At 42.6% G+C, this 21,036-nt stretch overlaps 1 protein-coding gene across 1 annotated transcript in view; it reads right to left on the bottom strand.

The window, feature by feature from the left end:
- The window catches only part of LOC126565224 (out at first protein), a 47,319-nt gene extending 26,530 nt beyond the window's left edge, over positions 1-20,789 (bottom strand). Inside the window, exon 1 of the mRNA XM_050222381.1 lies at positions 20,659-20,789. Within this exon, the coding sequence (XP_050078338.1) occupies positions 20,659-20,748 (90 nt within the window). The 5' untranslated portion in view covers positions 20,749-20,789. The remainder of the gene's footprint in view (positions 1-20,658) is intronic.
- Positions 20,790-21,036: the final 247 nt, after the last annotated feature.

Genomic DNA, 21,036 nt, shown 5'->3' on the forward strand with positions numbered 1-21,036 from the left:
CGTACCGAACGCGAAAAACCGAAAGGACTGTGACAGGGCCGCCATCTACTAAATAGCTGCCTTCGCCGAGGATGTATGTGAACGTGTTTGCTCGCTGGCACACATGTCCAAGATGGAAAATGTGTGCACATTTTAAGGGTTCACTGTAAATCCGTGCAAAAGACCAAAAAGATTTATTTCCATTTCACGACACCAAGAACACGTTCCACATAACAGTGGATACGTTCCTTCAGCTGCCCGAAAGCTTGACGAATTTCATGCAGTTACCACGAAGACCACATATTTGTGCGCCATACAGCTCCCGCAGGTTGATTCAATACGTACGGTTTTCTAGTAAAATATATGCATCACCACACCTCGGAGACCAAGACCTCATTTTGTTCAAGTGCTACTTAAAATTTAATCCTAGTCAATTCGCTCTAAATTGCAAACCGTCTTTATCAAATCTAAAACGTTTTTCGAGCCATCCGAGGGACGCACATACATCATCATGATGTATGGTTATCTAAGTAGGAATTCGAACGTTGAAGGCAACAAAATTTATTACGTAAATATGGCATTCAAGCTTGTTTCAGGCAACAAAACTTTTTTATTGTGTTTGCTAATGATTGATCCTCATTTATATTTAGTTTAACGTGTCACTCATGTCAGTTGACGTGTAAATATCATTTAGACGTATCAAGCTTTTATTTCAAGCTTCACATTTTCAAGAGGATCTCCGATTGCCAAAATCCTTTTCTCCATTTTATGTTTCAAATAAACCAGAAATTATATACTAATTGCACATAATTTAAACGTTCTTTGCTTTGTAAATAAGGCTTTTTCAAGACTGTCGTGCACGCGAAATGAACCATTAAATTAACGGTCACCATTGGCCATTTTTGTAATAACGCAGCATAATAGGATCCGATTTTATTTTCGTCCGCTCTTACAAACACCTTTTACTGCCAGCATAAAACATTAACGGATCCTACCAGGGGCGTAGCGTACTGACACACATTTATACCTCACCGATGCTCTTGGATCCCATCGCAACGGAACGACCAGAAGGCTACCTTTATGACCCGGCAGCGTCAAATGGTTTCGTCTTCGGACGCAGCTAACGAACGACCGCTCTATAAACCCCGGATAAACTTAACGACAGCAGCACAATAACGCTACCGAGCTATCTCACAAGAGGGTTGTATCGTGCTAGTTTGACCTATGGATACGATGCGTTGTGCTTGGTGATTTCCATCCCAGAAACTTCCTGATAAAGGTTGAAGGATAAGTGATGACCCAAAGCCAGCTTCTCTAAAATTAGTTACGATTTCACATGAGCGCATAATGCCTCGTCCGGTTGTAACTCCGTTTGTACGTGGGAACATATCTCAGCTTTCGAAATGTATCCTATGATTTATTCAGAACCAAAGGATTTCTGGAGAAGCGTATCATTTATATTTAATTTACGGTGTCGGTCAATCCGTTTATTTGTTTATTTTAGCATTTACTGACCCTCTCTGGAATTAACTGTAAAATGTTTTCAAACACAAGCAAAACCATTTTAATAACTACAATAAACGCTGCCACAAACCTTCCAATAAGTGACAGGATAAAATCTATATCAAAAAGCTTGGCGATACTCATCAACGTAGTAACAAAGGCACTTGAAACCACCAACGATTACGCTGACGATTACGGTTATTTTGGGAGACGTCCGTAACGTAACGTCAGTAACGTATGCATGCAAATGGACGTTCTTCCTCTAGTAGCACGCCTCTAATGGCACTACAGAATCACATCATCGTATCATTATCAAAACCATCTGTATCGCATAAAATATGTTCGCCATCCACAGTTCTATCGACCCTCGCACACCCATACACACATACTATCCTTGCAAGGCTGCTCGTAGCTCGGTCGGCATCTTCGGCAGCAGCGGAGGAAAATGCACGTTTGATTGCGGCGCGCTTTAACAGTGATGATCGTCATCTAAATGTTTATCGCCCATCGTACGGCCACATATCGATACGGAACCACACGGCCAATGGCGATGGTTATGGCGAACGATGGCTCCCGTTATGCATAATGATGTTTGAAGCCGTCAGGTTCGTGCTCGGGAAATGTGCCTTCTTTGCCAAAGAGAGATCGGATCACTCACGCCAGAATGTCTATAGTTTGTTCAGCTGCACACGACCCATTGGCACGAAATATTCGATACATTCGGCTGTGGCTAGTGCTACACTTATGGATGCCATTGCATTACCCAAAACTGGCAACTTTTCATTCCCTGTGCACGTCCTTCTACGGATAACTGGCTAGTGTAAGGTTATGCAACTTGGTAGCACATGGCGAACGAAACAGCCGCCAGGAGTCCACAGTTGATTACACTTTTGTTCCGCTAAATGATAATTGACAGCTGCCGCCGGTTTCCTGCCATGGTTTCGTGTTGCGAAAGCACCTTCACGGAAATTCGTTGCAAGCATGCACGCTGTCGCAAAAGCGAAACTAACACCTCCGCGCGAAACGCAGAGAAAGGATGGTAATTTGTGCAGAGGGTACTTTTGATTTGTATTACAGGCCATTAAGGTTTAGCCATTTGGCAGCCTCATTAGAGTAGAGTGTGGCGAGTCGAGTATGTATTATTTGTTTGGCTTTAATTTGTTCACCAAACTACTCTATTTTAAATTGGTTTCAATGGTGATTTATGAAGTTTAAGCTTTTGTATAAAATATATAAATTTATAACTTCCAAGTACATGGAACAATATCAAAATAAAGAAAAAAATAAATCTTTTGAATTGAATTATCATTAACCAAAAAACATTTTCAAGAACTAGCATGTTCCACAATGGAGGCGCCTGGTTGCTCTTGCTCGGTGCTTATTGTAAGCAAACAAAATTCCATGAATCATAATCCCTCCAACCAGATTAACCACCCACCAATGTACGGCAACGGTCCCAACATTAAACATAAAGCACCCTAGAGCGTCCTGAGGCCGCAAGGAAAAGCACCCATAAAACCAAATTTGTCCTTCAATAAAACACTAAATACGGAAACAAACATCCAACCCTCGGTTCAACACCACGCACCAACGATCACAACCCGAACAAATCACCCAACAACCATTAGCAGCACGGTTCCTGACAAAACCGAGACCGAATACAGCCCCCTGCCCTCACCCATCATGTCCTCCCCCACTTATTCCCGACATGTCTCATTCTTTTACTTGAGCAGCTTACATAACTGTCAGAGGACACCACACTTTTGCCTTCTCTTAATGGCACCGACACGAGCATGATTCGATTTCGTCATTATCCTCTCGATTGGAGGGCCAAGGTATTTGTTCTTTGCCATAAACCCACCCAAGAAACGATGTTGTTGCCCGGTTCCTATCCTTCCGAAGGCATCCACCATCACCACCATCCATTGATCGTTGCACCGTATTCCTTGACCGTACCCGCACACACACACACACACACACACATGCCAAGCACACATTTATGAGCCTTCACCAGACCTCATCATACTTATATTTTTGGGAATCGTGCCGACAATCTCACACACAAACACACCGAAGCATCGAAACGTACGCATACGGAATTGCCCAAGCGTTTCTGATTTAGGCTTATTGGATAGAAACATCACGTGCCAGCAAGCAATTAGTTGGTTTCCTTCCTCCACTCCAGCACTCCCAATTCATCCCCATTACGGCACAAATGAGCGCGCACACCGTTGGATGCTATGTGTCCCCCGCTGCGTACGACATGGCGGCCTACTCGAAGTCGCTTGAAGGTTAAAGTCCTTATTTTTATTCTTGGCTCGCTTCCAGAATCATGTGCTCGAATGATTTTAGAAGCTGGGGAAAAAACGGACACGTTTTTTTGGAAGATATTTTGCTTTTGAAAAATTGTACAATTTTCTGCAGCAAAAATTTCCAAATGGAAATTTGTACACAAATCGAAACTTCACTCCATAAATATGATGAAATTTATTCTGGTAACTTCCAACGAAAATACAGGTATGCAAGCTTGTTTTATTTAATTAAATTCTTTTCATAAATAAGGTACCCGTTTCTACAAACTTTTTCAATCTCGAACACGCCACAGTCGATTGTGAGATTAAATACTCCAAACACAGAAGTATGCCAACGGAAAAATTAAAATTAAAAATTTATACAACAAATTAAACGAACCGAAATCCTCCAATGGCTCGCTGAAACACCAACCGCAGTTCAAACCAACCATTTCAAATGTACCTGTTTTTTTCTTTCCAAAAGCATTAAGCAACGGAAAAAAAATTAGTACACTTGCAAAATTTATAGACCTCTCGCCGATCCAGCATGAGAGCGAGTAGCCCTCGAAACTGTTAAACGGTGTAGCGCGAAAACTTTCCAAACGTTTTCGACTTCCGACCCGTGATGCTTGTTCCCCTTGCTTTGAAAAGTATAATGGCATCCATGGCCCGACGGGCTGGCCAGTGGTGGTCGCTCAATTGGGTGGTAAAGTTACTTTCATCGCCAAACAAAAATAAGAATGGGGAAAAAAACAAAAACACCCACACACCAATGGAAGTGTGAAAATTTTACCAAGAGAAACTTTCTTCACCTTTGCCCGTGATCGCCGCTGAGAAGCTACTAAAGAAAAGGCAACAAACGAGAAACCGAAGAGAAAAGGAACAAAGCTCAACTTTTCAAGCCCTTTGTACAATCGGTTGCGAGCCGACTCGCCTTAGAGCGGACACATTCATCGACCGAATGGTGGTGCTTCGATTGCCTTACGAAAAAAAAAACGGTCACAAAAACCATCCCAAGAATCGGTTCGAAAACAGTCCCGTGCAGTTACTGTTAACTAAACAACCGTAAAACCCGTCTGCCCAGACACGCAACTCGATCTCATTTATACTTCTTCTCCATTTGTTATACACTCACACACACACACACGCACACAAACAAAGGACAGTGTGAAACTCTTTCCTCAAGGTATTACAGCAGATCCCGCTTCCTTTACATCTTTCGTGCATGTCTGATTTTAGTCCCATCGTTTGCCCCTTTGCCATTGCCTGCAGGAGTCAAATTAACAATTGCTCTTTTTACGACTTTTCGTTACGTAAGAAAAAGTTCGCCTTACCTACCAACCGCCAGATAAGCTCAGTCGAGCTGGCCGGCTTGCGGCATACACACACGTACGGGAAAACAAGATACACATTTTGCTACATCATTGGAAGGCAGTAAACTCACGCCACATGCACGTTACTGAGTTTTATCTGCAGGCGTACAAAATTCTTCCTACTACCGGGCGTATTGCGACGCAAACGATGTTTGTCGCATGCTGTGTGGAAACGAAACACCATGCGCCTCCATTTGCTCGCAACGGAGCACCATGCGTCTCCATTTATGACCTAGCGGCTCGAAACTGCTGCTACTTTTGCTGTTCCCGAGAGTTGACAAAGATTGGCTGGGCTGAGAAAATAGAGTTACGTACACCCTCAGCGCACCGTATTATTTTCTTCCTTAATGTGATAAAATAATCCGCCAATGGTGCTTGTGACAGATGTTGCTTCTAATTTATAAATGGTGTGTATTACTTCTTTTTTCTCTGATGATGTTAAAGCTTTCTAGATTAAAGCATAAAGCGTTCCACCGACGGCCATAGTTCAATGCAAATTCAAATCACAATCCACAGAGAAAGATGTGATAAATTGACAATTAATAAAATAGATTCCGAAGTGCAGCTTTAATAAATCATTTTAATACGCTGGTTCGCACTTCGAGCACTAATTATCATAATTATGGTCGGAGCCGGGCTAACAAAAAAAAAACTCTTTAACGTTGCATCTAATTACGACAATGCTTGACTGCATTTGCATAATCCCTGAACAGTTCTTCGCAGAGTAGAGCACTTCATTTGCATTCGAAAAATCAAATCAATCAGCTTCGTACTTCTTGAAGCATTTACAAGTGTAGCTTTTCCATTCAAGTCATCAGCATCATTCAGAATAAGTCAAACAGTTTTACGCTTTCATGTGCATAACTTGGGCTACATGAAGATCAAACATTAAAGCGAAAAAACCAGAGTCGCGTCAAAATTTACTGATTTGTTTGCGCTTCTTGTAGTCACAATATAGTTAAGCACGTCACTGGGCGCTTGCGATGGATGAAGGTTCTTTTGCGGTGATGGTTTCTCAGCATAACCGTGTGGGTTGTTCTCTGCCAGCTATGCAGTTGCAAATATAGCCAAAGAAAATAGTGCTATTGATACAGAACAAGGATAACCATATCATCCAATTTTTTTTAATGCAAAACCCAAAACATTTGTATTACAATTAATATTATTATTATTCTAGTTATTTGCAAATGGTGCTGCTCGACTGCATGTGACGAATCAAAAGAATAAATATTCAGATTATTTATATAATAAATGTATCCATCCCTGTAAGATAGAAACATCTACAAAGAGCAACAGTTCAACCGACCCAACCTCAAAGGTACAACAACCTGCTGGCATCATACAACAGCAAAATAAACTAGGCTCGATTTTAGTTCACCAACGACTGGCGACCCTAGCGACAGCACGAGCAAAAGACCTTAACTGGCAGCAACGGATGGACAACCAGTGGCGGCAAGTTAGTCCTTTACCCTGTTCTTTATTTTGTTTATGACTTTTTCAATCTCCCCTTCTCGCATAAAGTAAAGCTTGAACGAACAGCAACATTCTGCCCACTTGCTTGCGCTAGCCAACGGCTACACTGAATAAAGTGCAAAAACAAAATCCGCTCCGAGAAGCGGTGTTCGTAGTCAATGCGATGGCTAACTAAAACGAACAAAAACTGTCTTCAGAGGATATACACAAGGAAAAGTCGCCTCACTGTCTCGACAAACTGTCGGAGAGAAATGTTAGGCAGGGAAAGCTACATTAGACACATATATTTCGCTTTGTATTCAACGTTTCACGTTGCTACACGAAAAGAGACGCACAACTGCTCGTTCAAAGTCGATCTTAATTCCAATTTTCCAGCCCCTTGTCTGTCAAGAGCGACCGAAACATGCACACACAAAAACTCACATTCACACACAACAACTCAGTCCCTTGTCTCGCAACCGTCGAATCGGTGTCCCAACTTTTATTTTGCGTTCGACAATGTTTCACGTTTAGTTTCTACCTTCGACGCCTCCCACGCCTTACCCATCAAACGGATAGTCAATGACCGGGAAACCAATCGAATTGCCGGCGTTCAAGAAATAATGGACTGGGAAAACAGTGAACAAGCACCCAACCCCCGCGGCACCCAGCAAAGCTCATTCCCATTTCCACGGTCCATTATCGTTCATCGGTTCGCTTTATTTCCCAGGCACAAATCCTAGAACCGTTAAGGGCCAAAACAAGCAGCACTGAACCATTAGATATAGCTTTTTGTTAGTCCGCACTCACACGCTCAGGGTCAACGCCGCTGTACACCGTTGTCACCGTTTTCGGCGTCAGATTTTCCGAGCTCAAGCTTATCGGAAGTGTTTCTGATGGGAGAATAAAAGCATTCCATACATCAAAATTGTAATATGATAAATGCTTCCTATTGTGCTTTCAGGCGAAGAAAGAGATTTTCCAGACTCCAATATCAACACACTCACACACACAAGCGCATCACCGTGGACCGGTAGCCATGAAAGGTCAGTCGTTGTCTGGTTGGTGCTGCTGCGAAAAGGGAAACACCAAAATGGCACCAAACTTCCGCTAGCAGCATCGTATCAGAAAGCGGTAAATTATGAGTGCTGAACAAGCGGACAGGAAAAAAAAGGCACGTGAACGACAATAATGAAGAGGAATTTCGCCTCAAGCATGGTAATGTGATTTAAGATTTTTTGATAACTTTCGAAACTGTTAGCCATCAGCGGTACGGCATGCCGGCGTCCGACAATGAATCATTTGTATTCTGGTCAGTCAAGTGGCATAATTTGTCGGATTGTTTTCATTCGATTATTGATGGCAGGGAAGCAGCTTTTGCGGGAGTGGATAAATCGCTGAAAATGACGTACTTTGACAGCGGAAATTATTTGCCATAAAAGATACGCCAGGGAGGCTGAGACTTTTTTTACGATAAGGCATTTTTTTTTCGCTTAACATCCATAACTCACGCGGCTTATCGTGAGTGTCTTAGGGTACCGAGCTAGACTTGTACGTATTCTTGGTTTAAAAATTAATAACAAAAAAATCCTTACCCTGAGACACAATTGAAGCACAACATAGATTAAAATTATGCAATTAAAATTTTTTTTGGGACTGTTGGTAATTATTGATTTTCCAAAACAATAATCAAGGCATTAAATTGTCCTAACAAACTGAAACTAAACCGAATCATTCCCTTGCAACCTGTTGAACACTTTATTCACACAACAAAATACACCAAAAAATCTACAAACTCTACAAATTATTTTTATATGTTACACAAAATTCATGAAGCCACTTTCCAGCATATCCTTTTTGGTTTGACCCTTGAAAATGAATAAAAAATCCTTCACCACCCTTTACTATCACAATTCGTGCGGCAAAGAAAATTATACACCACTTCTCTCATGCGCAAGGCGCACCGAGTTCGATGAGTTCGATAATCCACCGAAACGAGCCCCGAAAATCATTGACCCCAGGCGTGTTTCGCATTTTAAACAGCATATTTATGTGCCGCCTGCCAACGTTGATCCAGCGCAAAAAAAAGGTTCATATCAGCGCTTCATCCCACTGAGCGTTCTGGAATGCCAATTGTGAATCATCAAAAACTTTGTCGAATTATTTTTCCGCCCACGATGATGATGATCTCTATCGAACATAGGAATGAAGTTGAGGAGAGAGAGAAAGAGAGAGAAAGAGAGAGAGAAAACTGAAAGACAGAAGAGGATGAAACACAAATTGGTATCCTTTGGTCGAGGCGACAATTCCGGGAAGGCTTAAGCTGCTTCGTTGCTTGTCTAATTTATGCTGGCGTAGGCAGCTGTCAAAATGAAGCCGAACCGAAATGGAATCGATGGACATTACTATTTCATATTTCTTCCCTTCACTGAGCACCCTCGCTCCAAGTCCTCGACGACGTATTCCATTTTCTCGCCATTTGGTACATCCCGGTGGACCCCGAATACCGCGTGCCTTTTTCGGAAGAGCGAGAAATATTCAACCAATTCCGCACAAATCTGGCCCAAAGGAAATATTTTATCAATACCAATTTCGGACAGAGGGAACAGGTCTCGCAATAAGAGCAAGCGGACAAAAAACTGAACCTACCAGGGGAGGGTACACAGCAACAACAACGGCTCGGCAAACAAGCAAAGAGCAACCAAGCAACCTACCCAATACCCAAAACGAGCCCAAACCATTTCTTTTCCGTCATTTCCCAATGGGACATAAGACGCCGCCGGCCAAGACGGCATCGCCCACGGGGTAACGTCTGCTGATTGCGATCGATATCGGCTATATTGGAAAAATCGGCAAAAACTGTAATAAAAGTCCAATCGGATTGTTAATCAAACCCGCCTCAGCAACGCCCTCTAACCGTCATCCGTATGCCGGATGCCGCCATTTTAATCGCCTGCGATTGGAAGGATTGGAAATTCAAGAAAAATCTGTACGATCTTCCCGGAACCAGCGAATGCCACGACCATCAGCGCAAACCAACTGGCGAATTGGAGAAATCTCGGTCCCCGTTAATTGGTACAGTCACAATCGAATTATTTCCCGGGCCCGGGCAAAATGGATCGATAGCCAGTCGCCAACGAACGGTCCCACAGCGCTAGGGGGCTACCATGGCGGCGTCCCTAATCATCATTGCCGTGGGCTACATGCTACGAACTTTTGCTACCCATTAGTGAGATTATTTCGATCCGCCACTACGTTTCTACACAAAAAAAAAAAAAGCGTTGAAAATATTAAACCAACTTGGCAAACTTTCAACATTTACGTCCAACCAACCGTAGCGAATAGCCATATTTGGATTTCGGTCTCCCGCTTTTTGAGGAAGCCCCCTGTTTTTGTATGGCTAAATTGTAGCAGGGTGAGATCGATGCTGGGAGATAAATTTTTAATCCCAACACCATGGGAGCGTATCGACGAACGGGTCCAGGGAGAGATAGTCCTAAAAAGTAGCAAAAACTCCGAAACCCGTACGTTGCCCCCGGATGTTCGATGCTGCACAGAGCCAGCCCCGGCCACCAATTACACCAACCAAAAAGGGATGAGATACTAAAAATAATCATGGAAATTATAATGGAAATAGTTATGATAGCAGTTGAATCCACCCGTGTTGCGATCCTTAGTTTCACAGGATTGTGCGTCAGACAAGCAAAACTTGAACGGGAAACCTTTTAGCCCACAAGGGATTTGGATACCACTAACAGTGTACGTGTGAGGGTTTGTGCATCAGCACAAAGATGTTTCAACCGAAGCAGAAGCTTGTGATGTTTCTAATGATTTATGATAAAACACAAAGCACAAAAAAAAGACAACTAAAGATGCAAAAGGAATCATCGGTCGGCTGTAGTACGGACCATGCAGAAGTTGAGAGTTGAGGGCTGAAATTTACCCTTATATTTATGGAAGTAGAGTATCCGGTTCGGTTTGTCCATTTCAAGTGGCCGTACGTACGGTTGTATGAAAGGAACAAAAAGAAGTTATACACACACCAACAACAAACAGCCAAGCCAGGTCCTGCGGTTTGAGGGTAACTCCACGGAGCAAATCACAACTCTCGAGAACACACTCGAGTACTTCCGGAAAAGCACAACGACGATGGTGCGTTTTCTTGTGTCGTTCCTTATCCTTTCATCCTTACTTTTCCTTTCCCTAGATTTTCCCTTCCCTCTGCCCTTCCGCAATACTTAATCTCAGCCGCTTGGGCCGGAACGCTTCCCAACCAGGCACACTACATGCTATTCATAGTTTGATTTGCCCCGGCTGGCACAACATGGTCGTAAGCTAAATATTTATTCACGCATTTTGTTTGGATCTGGTCTTCGCTTCGCTTCCCGTTCACTTTAGCCGTCTGTAGTATTGGAAATGTGGCGTAGGGAAACATAAACATCATGCGAAGCCTACTCCTCCGTGTGCTGTACACCCGCACAGATACACTCACCACCGGAACTCATATATAGAAATGGTTGACTCCACAAGCATGCAGAAGAATCGCAGATAGCAGCATTTATATTCATGCTTTTTCAAGAACATGCTCGTAAATTTGGAGTAGAGAGAAAAAAAGTCAACATTGTGCCGGAAAAAAAGGAAAAAGTTCTTGTTCAAGAATAAAACAACATTACCGTGTGTGCGCCTCGGTCTGGTTTCGCTTCGGCTTCATCGAAATCCAGCATAAGCGTTGGGAGAAAAGTGAATAGGAATGAGATGAGAACGCTACACACCAAGAAAAAGGGAGTACAATTTTCGGTGAGCAAAGCTTTCAAGGCCCGGTTACGGTAATGTCGTAAAAAAGATTCGCAGACACCGGCACAAAACCGGTACTGGTTGGAATTAGGCGCAACTGAGGGATTTTGATGACAAAGCTCAACGGCACATAAAACGCAATAAACGTCATCTGCGTCCGCCATCAACATACAGATTTTCGGCATATCATAGCAACAACATTAATTGATAATAAATCATCAGCGTCAGCAAACGAACGGCGTAAGAATTGTGGAGCTTCATTTCATTGTGCTGAGAGGTATAGAGCAAATGGCGCATAAGGGAAACCATTATATTAGCACATATCGTTAAACACTTCGGATGTAAGAGTGCACAAAGTTGGTAAATGATTTCATGAAGAATTCAGCAATTCAAAAACTGTTTTCTATTAATAAATAAAACAACTCTTACAAGCCGCTAAAAGCGATAAACCAACTAAATTTGCATGTTTTGGTGCAGTTTTCCAAATAAAGGTACAATTTATGCAACGTTATCGTTTCGACACCCATTCATCGACCTTGTACTATCGTCGTTACGCTTCACCGCCTACCACAGGAATTGATACACCACCACGATAGTGAAAAGTCACGAAAAAAGTCCATTTTCCGTTTATGGAAATTTAGCCACAGATAAAACCGTTAAACCACCAAGCATTTCACGATACGCACACGAAACGCGTTAACTTGTTCCTGTCGAAACGATCATCATCAACGGGCCGTCTCCCCGGTCTCGTTCGGTTTTATTCGCCTGGTCACACCACACCGGCGGCACATCGCACATTACTGCGAACCTAAACTCAGCCTCCACTTTCTAGCTTTATTTTATTTCCACCACTGTCAGCGCCATGAATTCATGCGTTCTAATCGGGCGAGCGAGCCATTGCCAGATGACAGGGGCACGACCCGTGTGCTACGGCACGCCCTAATGGAGGAAAAGTGCCACCATAATCACTATTAAATGTAAAATAAAAAAAAGAAGGAACCAGTGTTACGCACGTCTTCCCACCATCACTTCCGGATTTTCTCTCGAGCTTTGTGAGCGCCAATCGTAAACATGCAAAGCATCAGAAAACGACGACAACTGGTGCGATAAGGGAGATCCTTCGTCAACAATCCCTCTCGCTCCCTTCTTACCTTCCTGTTACCATTATCGTCGTCTACGAAACTTTCAACACAAGAGCAGACGCAGTTTTTTTCCCTTGTAGTATGCATGAATATTTTTTCCCAATTACCACGAAGAAGAAAGAGATCGAAACTAAAGGTAGAAGGAAGCAAAAGTTTCCCACCGAAGATGGTAAAGAGAAACAAAAATTTCCACACATAAAACCCAACACACACGCACACACACAAAATTGGCTCAACATATGAATTGGTGGGAGCAAAATTCACTGCAGCATGCCTTTGCAACAGAATCAACAGAATCCGGGCAACGGTGGCAGTAAAAGCCAGACCGAGCCAAGCGAGAACGATAAATTCGCGATCTCGTGCACTAAATCATGCGAAGGCTGCAGACACACTGCTGGCTGAAGTATTTGTACAGGGGCGGGCTAAAAGTTGTTTTATTACATTTTAAGGGAAATGTTTAGTGAGCATTGACGCTTTTGCTACAAGAACGAGCATACCATCACTTTAAAAAAACATGCATGTTGTAGTTGGTGTAAATAGGATAATGAATATTTTGTAAGAATATATAAGGACCAAAACGTTCTACCCATTAAATGATACTAACATGAAAAAGAATTTCATATTGGTATACTAAATTCTAATGCTTCAAACTGATAAAAAAAACACAGCTATACGTAAGGTTCAGCGACAGCAATCTAATTATCAATATAAATTATAAATTTTGCACGCAGTTACCTCCGAAACGTGTGCCAACATAAAGCATGCTAAGACCGTTTATGTACCCCGGGCAGGCTGAACCTTGTCGACGGGTCGATAACAATTTCGTGTCGCACTGTATCCGCATACAGTGCCTGAGCACACGCTTGCTTGCGCCACGGCCAAATACAGGCTTTACGCGGATACGCACGCCAGCGAACTGAGACACGCACGGCCTTCTTGTAAGCTCCCGGGGGCTCTACACGGTGCGTTAAGCGTACGCACAGCGTAGACAAACGTGAGCATCGTACCCCGTGAGCCTGAACCTTGCCATTGCTCAAACATAAACCCGTGAAGCAGAGTAAAAAAAAAAAAAAGAAAGCTAAAACATCGCTAACATGCGGCCATGCGGCGTACCCGTCCCAGATGGAAATTCGTGATATCTCGTTGACAAGCTGACGTGTTAAGTTGAGCAAGGACACCGAACGAAGAAAGGAAACCGTCTCGGGAAGAGAAGGGGAAGTAGCGTTTTCTCTACCCATTTGCCTGTCCTGTCGCAACATGGAAGGCGAACGATATGAATTTTCTAAAGCCATACTAACGTCGACGTCGGCTCGAAACCGAAAATATGATACCCACAAATGGTACACGCCGGATGGGTTGATTTCTCATCCTTTTTTTTTCTGGTCGGCTCCAAACCCAAGCCTACCAACTGCTTTCATTGTTCGATTTGTTTGAATATACTGCGTACTCCATCATCACACCCCGCTCTAAAGTTCCACTATGCTTCTCGGCACTCCACCATTTTCCCTCCGAGCTGATTGATGCGATTGACTTCTTTCGGTTTCAGCACCCGACGGATGGATGAAGCGGATAGGTGCGGAACATTTTGTGCGGTATGATTTGTTTTCGAATAACCGATTGAATTGCATAAAATATTCGTTTCGTTCTCATCTATCAATATACCTCAGCTGGATGGTGTATAAACAAACGGTGAGTGGCGAAAGACAATAAAAATAACACAGAGGTAGAGTTGATCGATACACGTCGATGGTTCCAGGGACGATTGATAACTGTGGGAAATAAATCAAAAACCAAAGCCAAAAGAGTCAACGTGAAATGTCAGTGTGCGAATGCATAACATTGACGTGTGTGATAAATCTAATTGAGTTGTTTTACGAATGTGTTGTAATGGGTCTAGAGTTTAAATTTAGAACCTTCAGTCTTTGATTAGTTGTGTCCTTAAAACATTTTAAACGATGATTCATCTAAGCTTCTTTGAAATACAAACACAACACTTACATTTTATCGAAAGCTCCTAAACACATCAGGCCCCCTACAATCCTCTTTCAACTTGAGCTATCTTTCGCCAAAATGCTGTTAATGAAAATGCCGAACTTTAATCTCGTCCGCACCGTATATGCCTCTCTGGGCGCCATTGTCACGCAAGAACACTTCACCCCCCCCCCCCCCCCCCCTACGGAGCACACGCATGCACGTACGCAGAGGCAAACATCGATTACCGAACAGCCTCTGTAGAGGAAAACCTCTACGAAAGGTTCATACCGTCACGACTTGCGACCCGTCAATCTTATTTGGGCCCATTATCGAAAGGCGAACCGAAATGCGTCGATCGGTTCGTCTCCCATCAGCAGAAGCATCTAGGGTGGAGCACATTTTTCTACTACATGTATTGGTACGGGGCCCTACATTCCGATCTTCCACCGCAAACCTGTGTGCGTAATGTCCCGGTGCGCTGGGAAATGTCCTGATTAAATTTCGTGACCGCTTTCTCAATATAAATTTGCACCGAGCTACGAAAAATGAATTGGCTCTCGTAAACTTACGCACAGTGGGTTATTCGCAGTGGGATATTTTTTTTTTCATGCTAAAAATTATTGAATTAATTTTATGATTTAAGACAAAAACCTATGAAACCACTTCTCAATCAGAATGTCAAAAAATTACATTACAAAATTACAAAATTTCAATCAAATCGATGTAAGGAAACGAAATAATTGAATCATTTAAAAAGCTCGATCCAAAGAGCTGTCAAAAGAAACAGTTGTGAGGATAATTATGATATTACAAAATAAATTGTCATTCTGCTCTCCTATTTGCTTCACCTGCACCTATAGTGTCAAGTTTAGATATTCCCAACATAGAAAAGGGTCGGTTTGTAAAAGCATTCCTTAGCTCCCAGATTGCGATGGTTGCCAGACGCGCCATTGAGGTTTTCCTACACACCAGGTATCGAATCGTAGCCACAGTCATTTGTACGTTACAAGCCTGCTACTGGATATCCTTTTCTGGCAACCGCAACCGACAGAAGAAAAACGGCGTCGTGCCCTCGCCCAAACGGCAAGACAAGCAATCACGCATCGTCACGTTCGACCCGGTCAAAGAACCTGCCATCCAACGCACCCAAAGACCCAACGTCACTATCGACGGCTGCATCGGGCGAACTTTCACTGTCTAGATTGGGAGCAAATCGTACGATCTGGTTGACTTATCCCGACACGTACGAAGGCTTCCGATGAACACACCATCCCTTAACAAAACCGTTGAACGATGGCAAATGTCTCAACCACGGCACAAATCACTGTGTGCCGCACAATGCCAAGAGAAAGAGAGAGAGGACGCGACGTTCTGCTTCCCAAGTTCCCCCAATTCGTCGCCCATATCGATCCCAATGGTACTAATCTGCAGGAAGCACCATAATTTTGTGGTGCCTCGTTCAATCAGACCCTGCCGGAATCAAGGCCAGTGGGGGGGTAGAGGGTTAGACAGTGTCGTGCTGGTGGAAAATCGTTATTTAGCATTACGCATTCGCTCTAAGCCATCCAAAAGGAAAACGTGTATTCGTAAATGTTCGAACAAACAACCATCTCCGGTAGCCGGTTTAGGATAAAGTTACACCTGAATTCAACTACGACGACGACGGGTGGATAACTTATCCGGACGGACAAAAAGAAACTTACGGCCCTCTTCGACGCTACAGTCAGCGAAACGGAGGCTACATTTTTGTGTGTTACTCTACAACAACACATCACATCAAGGCAGCATAGTTCTATTTCGTAGTGTCTCGGCGCTATGGGATGAAATGTAGTGAAAGGTATGAGATTACACACGAGAGTTCCGTACGTCAACATTAGTGTCGAGCGTTAAGCTTTGCTTAGGAGCATTTGTTTTCGACAAGCACGACGACACAAGGGACAGATTAATGTGTTAGGCAAAACTTATAAGGGATATACGAGCGATTGAGATGCTTACTTTTTGGCGGTGTTCAGGGACGATTTATGTATATTGTGTTTGAATGTAATACATCTGAGTTTTTTTAACGGCCAGGCCATATTGGCAATAATACCTTTGAATAAAATGTATAGGATTTTTGTAATCCTTCAAAAATTAAATATAAAATCAAAATTTAAATAATCTGTCAATAACCTGCATATGAACACATGACTATACTCAGCACATGACTACGAAACATGATTATACTCAGATGGCAAAAAACAACTGCTGTACGTAACTAAATTCATTAAATGTTATTCAATTTATACATTCAATAAACATATTCTAAAAATATTGCTAGTGTTTCCTGGACGACCTGTTTTTCTTCCAGCTGAGGGTCGTTTACATGGAACATTAGCCATTGCTGACGTAATAATAAACGTTTCCATGTTTTCAACTTCTTCAACGCCTCAACGATAAGTCAAGAAGTGGATGCGTGGAAGGACTTCCAGTTGAGAATTACCCAACAAAAATTTTAGTCACTGTTACTCTCACTGTCCGAGGACACACACGACCGAAACAGACAGAAACGAAACATTAAAATGTAACGCTCCGTAACGCTTCTTTGAGTGTTTCGCTTTGTTTCGCTGTTCTTGCGGCTTTGACCGAAACAAACACATCTTTCAAAAAATTTATTTGACGATAATTTACAGTAATTAGGTTAATAATATTAAAAAAATCGAAAAATAATTATTTGTTTTGCACTACAACCAAAGAAGAGCATTATTTAATGTCAAACTTCCACTCATCGATCGACGACACACTGAACGGTCAGCGTGCTATTTTTTACCAGAAAAGCTATTTTTTACCAGTGCCGTTCGTTGCTAATTTTGACTAATTATCACATGGAGGGCTACGAGTAGGATATTCACGACTAATAAATTTTGTGTGGTTATAACCGCTGTTTGGATCACTGGTACAAAGGATGATCAAATGAAAAATAGCTACAATTCTCTCTACTTGTTTAATGCTTTCATTACATAACGATTCAAAATAATAATGCCACAGAATCGATAACTGTTGGCTTTAAGCACTATTTTCTACGCCTTAATAATTTTTTTTCGATATGTTTACACTTCTTTCCACCAATACCAAACAATCCACGATGATTGAATAGGTCGACCGCTGCTTCTAAATTTGCATACGGTTGCCGGCACCCCATGGGTCGGGGTGAAGCAGTCATTTTCCTATTGGCCCATCGGTTTCCTTCGTGCAAACGAATACCATTTGATGAATTGGCCACTCAATTGCTGACTGCGTGAAAACTAATTACTTTTCGATGCTGCCCCTTCCCAAAAATGCTAGCCCACTCGATCCATGCTTCTCCATTCATAAACACGCGGCTCTGTTTGTGGAAGGAAAACTTTTTCGCCAACACAAACCTACTACACCCGCAATGGGCGCTCCCACACTCGTTTCCACACGCAAACACAAAGCACGTGTGCGAGAACAACCATGTGCAACATGATGCTCGTGATTCGAAACCGTAACGAGAGTGCATCTCCACTGCTGTGTTTGTGTGCTGCTGATGAATGAAGTACAGTGAAAGCAATATTCCCCAAGAGAGCCGTATAGGCCATGCCCGGTTTTTGTTTTTCCACTTTTGACCGCGTGTGGTGGATCTTCTTGTCAAAAAACTGCGCACTGGCCCATAAATTACGTCAACATTAAGTCAACGATGCGCTGGGTAGAGTGCTTTTGAGCGAAACCGGCCATTGCCGAATGGCCTGCACGATGTTATTATGCAGATTAATGTTATCGATATTTAATTATGCTGCTTTACGATGGCCACACTTCACCTTTGGGGCATGTGGAGCAAATGGGAGCAATGCAAGCACTTTTCTACAAAGTGGATATTTTATTATGGACAGCACTAAACCGATCCCCAATTGCTTCCGGTCGGCTGATGCAGCGGCCATAAATCCTTAAAGCAGAATGAAACGGCGTAAAACAGGATAATGCATCGTGTGTGCTTCATGGTGATGAAATCGGCCACGGCGTGCAATTGTGTTGTTTTGATGTAGTTGATGTTTTAATACTTCCGTAAGGTAAGATCAGTGAAGGAAAGGAGGTGGCCACATATATGTAATTTTCGCTATACTTAGTAAACATACAAATTATTGAACCAAATTAAATTGGGGAGAAGAAAAACTGTATAAAGTATAGTTATGAGTTGAAGCAATATAAATTATATAAAGACCGAAGAAGACCGACCTAATTACTTCCATGAGTTGAAAGATTTATTAATGTTTAACCATCAACATTGACTAACGCTATTTAATGATGTTATTAATTTTTACTACCAAACTAATGAGAACTAACATATTAAAATCTCTGTGTATTTCGGAATCTTTCTTCCGATTGTCAAGAGATTTTACGGACCATTTATGTTAATGTTAATATAGGGTAATGTCTTTACTTTCAATATAAAGAGTACGACAACTTTTACGACCAAGTATGCAAATGGTGGACTCATGGTTTGTTCTTCTTACACTCTACTCTTAGGACCTCAAAAGATCTCGGGCTTGTATTTATGACTTCCTTAACTGATTCGAAAGTAGAGCGAAGCCGCCTTTCCTAGCCTAGTGGGCCGATCCATATATTTATCATTTAGTTTCAAGAACATTTTTGGTACGTAAGCTCAAATCTGTAATTGTCCAATAAACACTCCTTGTTCGGATTATTCAGATTACAATAGATGACATAATTAGATTGGGAAGCAATTGAAGATTTCATTTACAATTTCTGACAAACTAAATTCCTTCAAATGGTTCATAATTTATTGATTAGAGCTTAAACTTCCAAATCCTTCTCATATATAACGTACACCATAAGCGAAAAAAACGATAAAACCAACCTGAGAAAGGAATTTGAGGTTCTCCAAAATAGCAGAAAAAAAAAGGCGTAAACGTATTCAAAAAATGTTGTACCGGGAATACCCGAAAATGGTTGAAATAATTCCCATCTTAGCGCGGCTGCACACCCTGTGCAGAAGGTCGGCGGAGGGTTCTCACTAACCATTAATTCTTTATCGTCGGCCCAAAACGTGCCATCCCGTACGTGGAATTTTTCAACCACGAATGCATAATCGATAAGCCGAAAAGGAACACTCGATCACGGAACAACGGTTTGCCTTTACATGTGGGGACCAGTGTCCGCATAGAAAAGATTGCCGAAGGTATACGGATGGCGCTGAGCTGGCAAACACAGAATTCTTGTCAAAAATTGGACGGACGGGAGAAAAAAAAATGCTCAAAAAGTCCCACCCGTATGCGTTCCCCCTGAAACCCGGGAAATGGACGGGGAGATGGGCCACATTTGGACAAATATTTGGCTAAGCACAAACACGATTTGCCGCTGCCTGATGTTGTTATTCCGACACAGCACCATCAGCAGCCAAGACCTTGGAGATATTTTGGTTCAATTAACAATTTACTCTCCGTCCCTGGCATCCCGTGGGGTGTGGGTGGAAGGGAGGATTTTCTTGGTGGAGCCGGGCGCTGGGAAGTTTCGTAGCTCGCGGAAGTTTTCCTCCAAAGCACACTTACTCGGGGCAGATGATGGAGTGGTTGTCCAAATAAGGTACGAAAATAATCAGTTCCGAGAACAGCGCAAAGACTACCCCTGGAGGACGCAAGCAACAACATCACAGAAAGGGGCCATTGACACAGGAAGCGTTTTCCGTGCTGGGCACAGGGAAACTCCATATTTTCCAACTTCCTCACCCACCCCAACGATGTCTCAACATACACACGGCCAAGCTGGAAAAACATTACGAACCAAACGCAGGGAGGAACAGCGCAGCGAGCAACAAAGAGGTAAATAATGCACCAACACACTGAAGCACTGAATCCGCCGTCGCACTGGCCACGCTCGCGCATGTGTTCGTGACATCGTGCAATGTTGTGTCTCGGGGTGCGCGCATACAACCGCACACACATACACGCAGCCTAGCACAGATGATGTCGTTGCCGTCGTCGGCGAGAAATGTCAAAAATTCCAGCTTGTTTTGTTTTGCAGCTTAGCAATTGAAATTAACTAAACTGTTTCTCCGTACACACCGGAACCAGTTTTTTTAATTGGAAAATTGTAATTACACCATTCACGAAGATTAATATTTATTACACCACTAACCTGATTTTGTACGTTGATTATAAGCTGTGCTGCAACATGATTTACGGCGAGCAGTAAACAAATTAAACTTCCCACCACGGTCCTGCACATCCCGGTGAGGCACCTGGTATTTCTATGGCTTGATCTTCCCATTTCGACTGTACTGCACCTTCGCACAAACTGCACAAACTGAAACCTATTTATATTTGTAGGATTGCTCCTTCGTGCAGACGGTAATAGGCATGCGGTACACAATCGCACACATTTGTGAAACACTTTAATGTGAAACTTGATAAGCAATCACGTATAACAATTTCCAACATACACCTTTCGCCAGAGCTTATCAGCTAGCGAAAAAGCCGAACACAAAACACATAATTTCAGAAAAACATAAACATG

Source organism: Anopheles maculipalpis, chromosome 3RL, assembly GCF_943734695.1.
Source record: "Anopheles maculipalpis chromosome 3RL, idAnoMacuDA_375_x, whole genome shotgun sequence".
In the NCBI taxonomy this organism is placed as follows: Eukaryota; Metazoa; Arthropoda; class Insecta; order Diptera; family Culicidae; genus Anopheles; species Anopheles maculipalpis.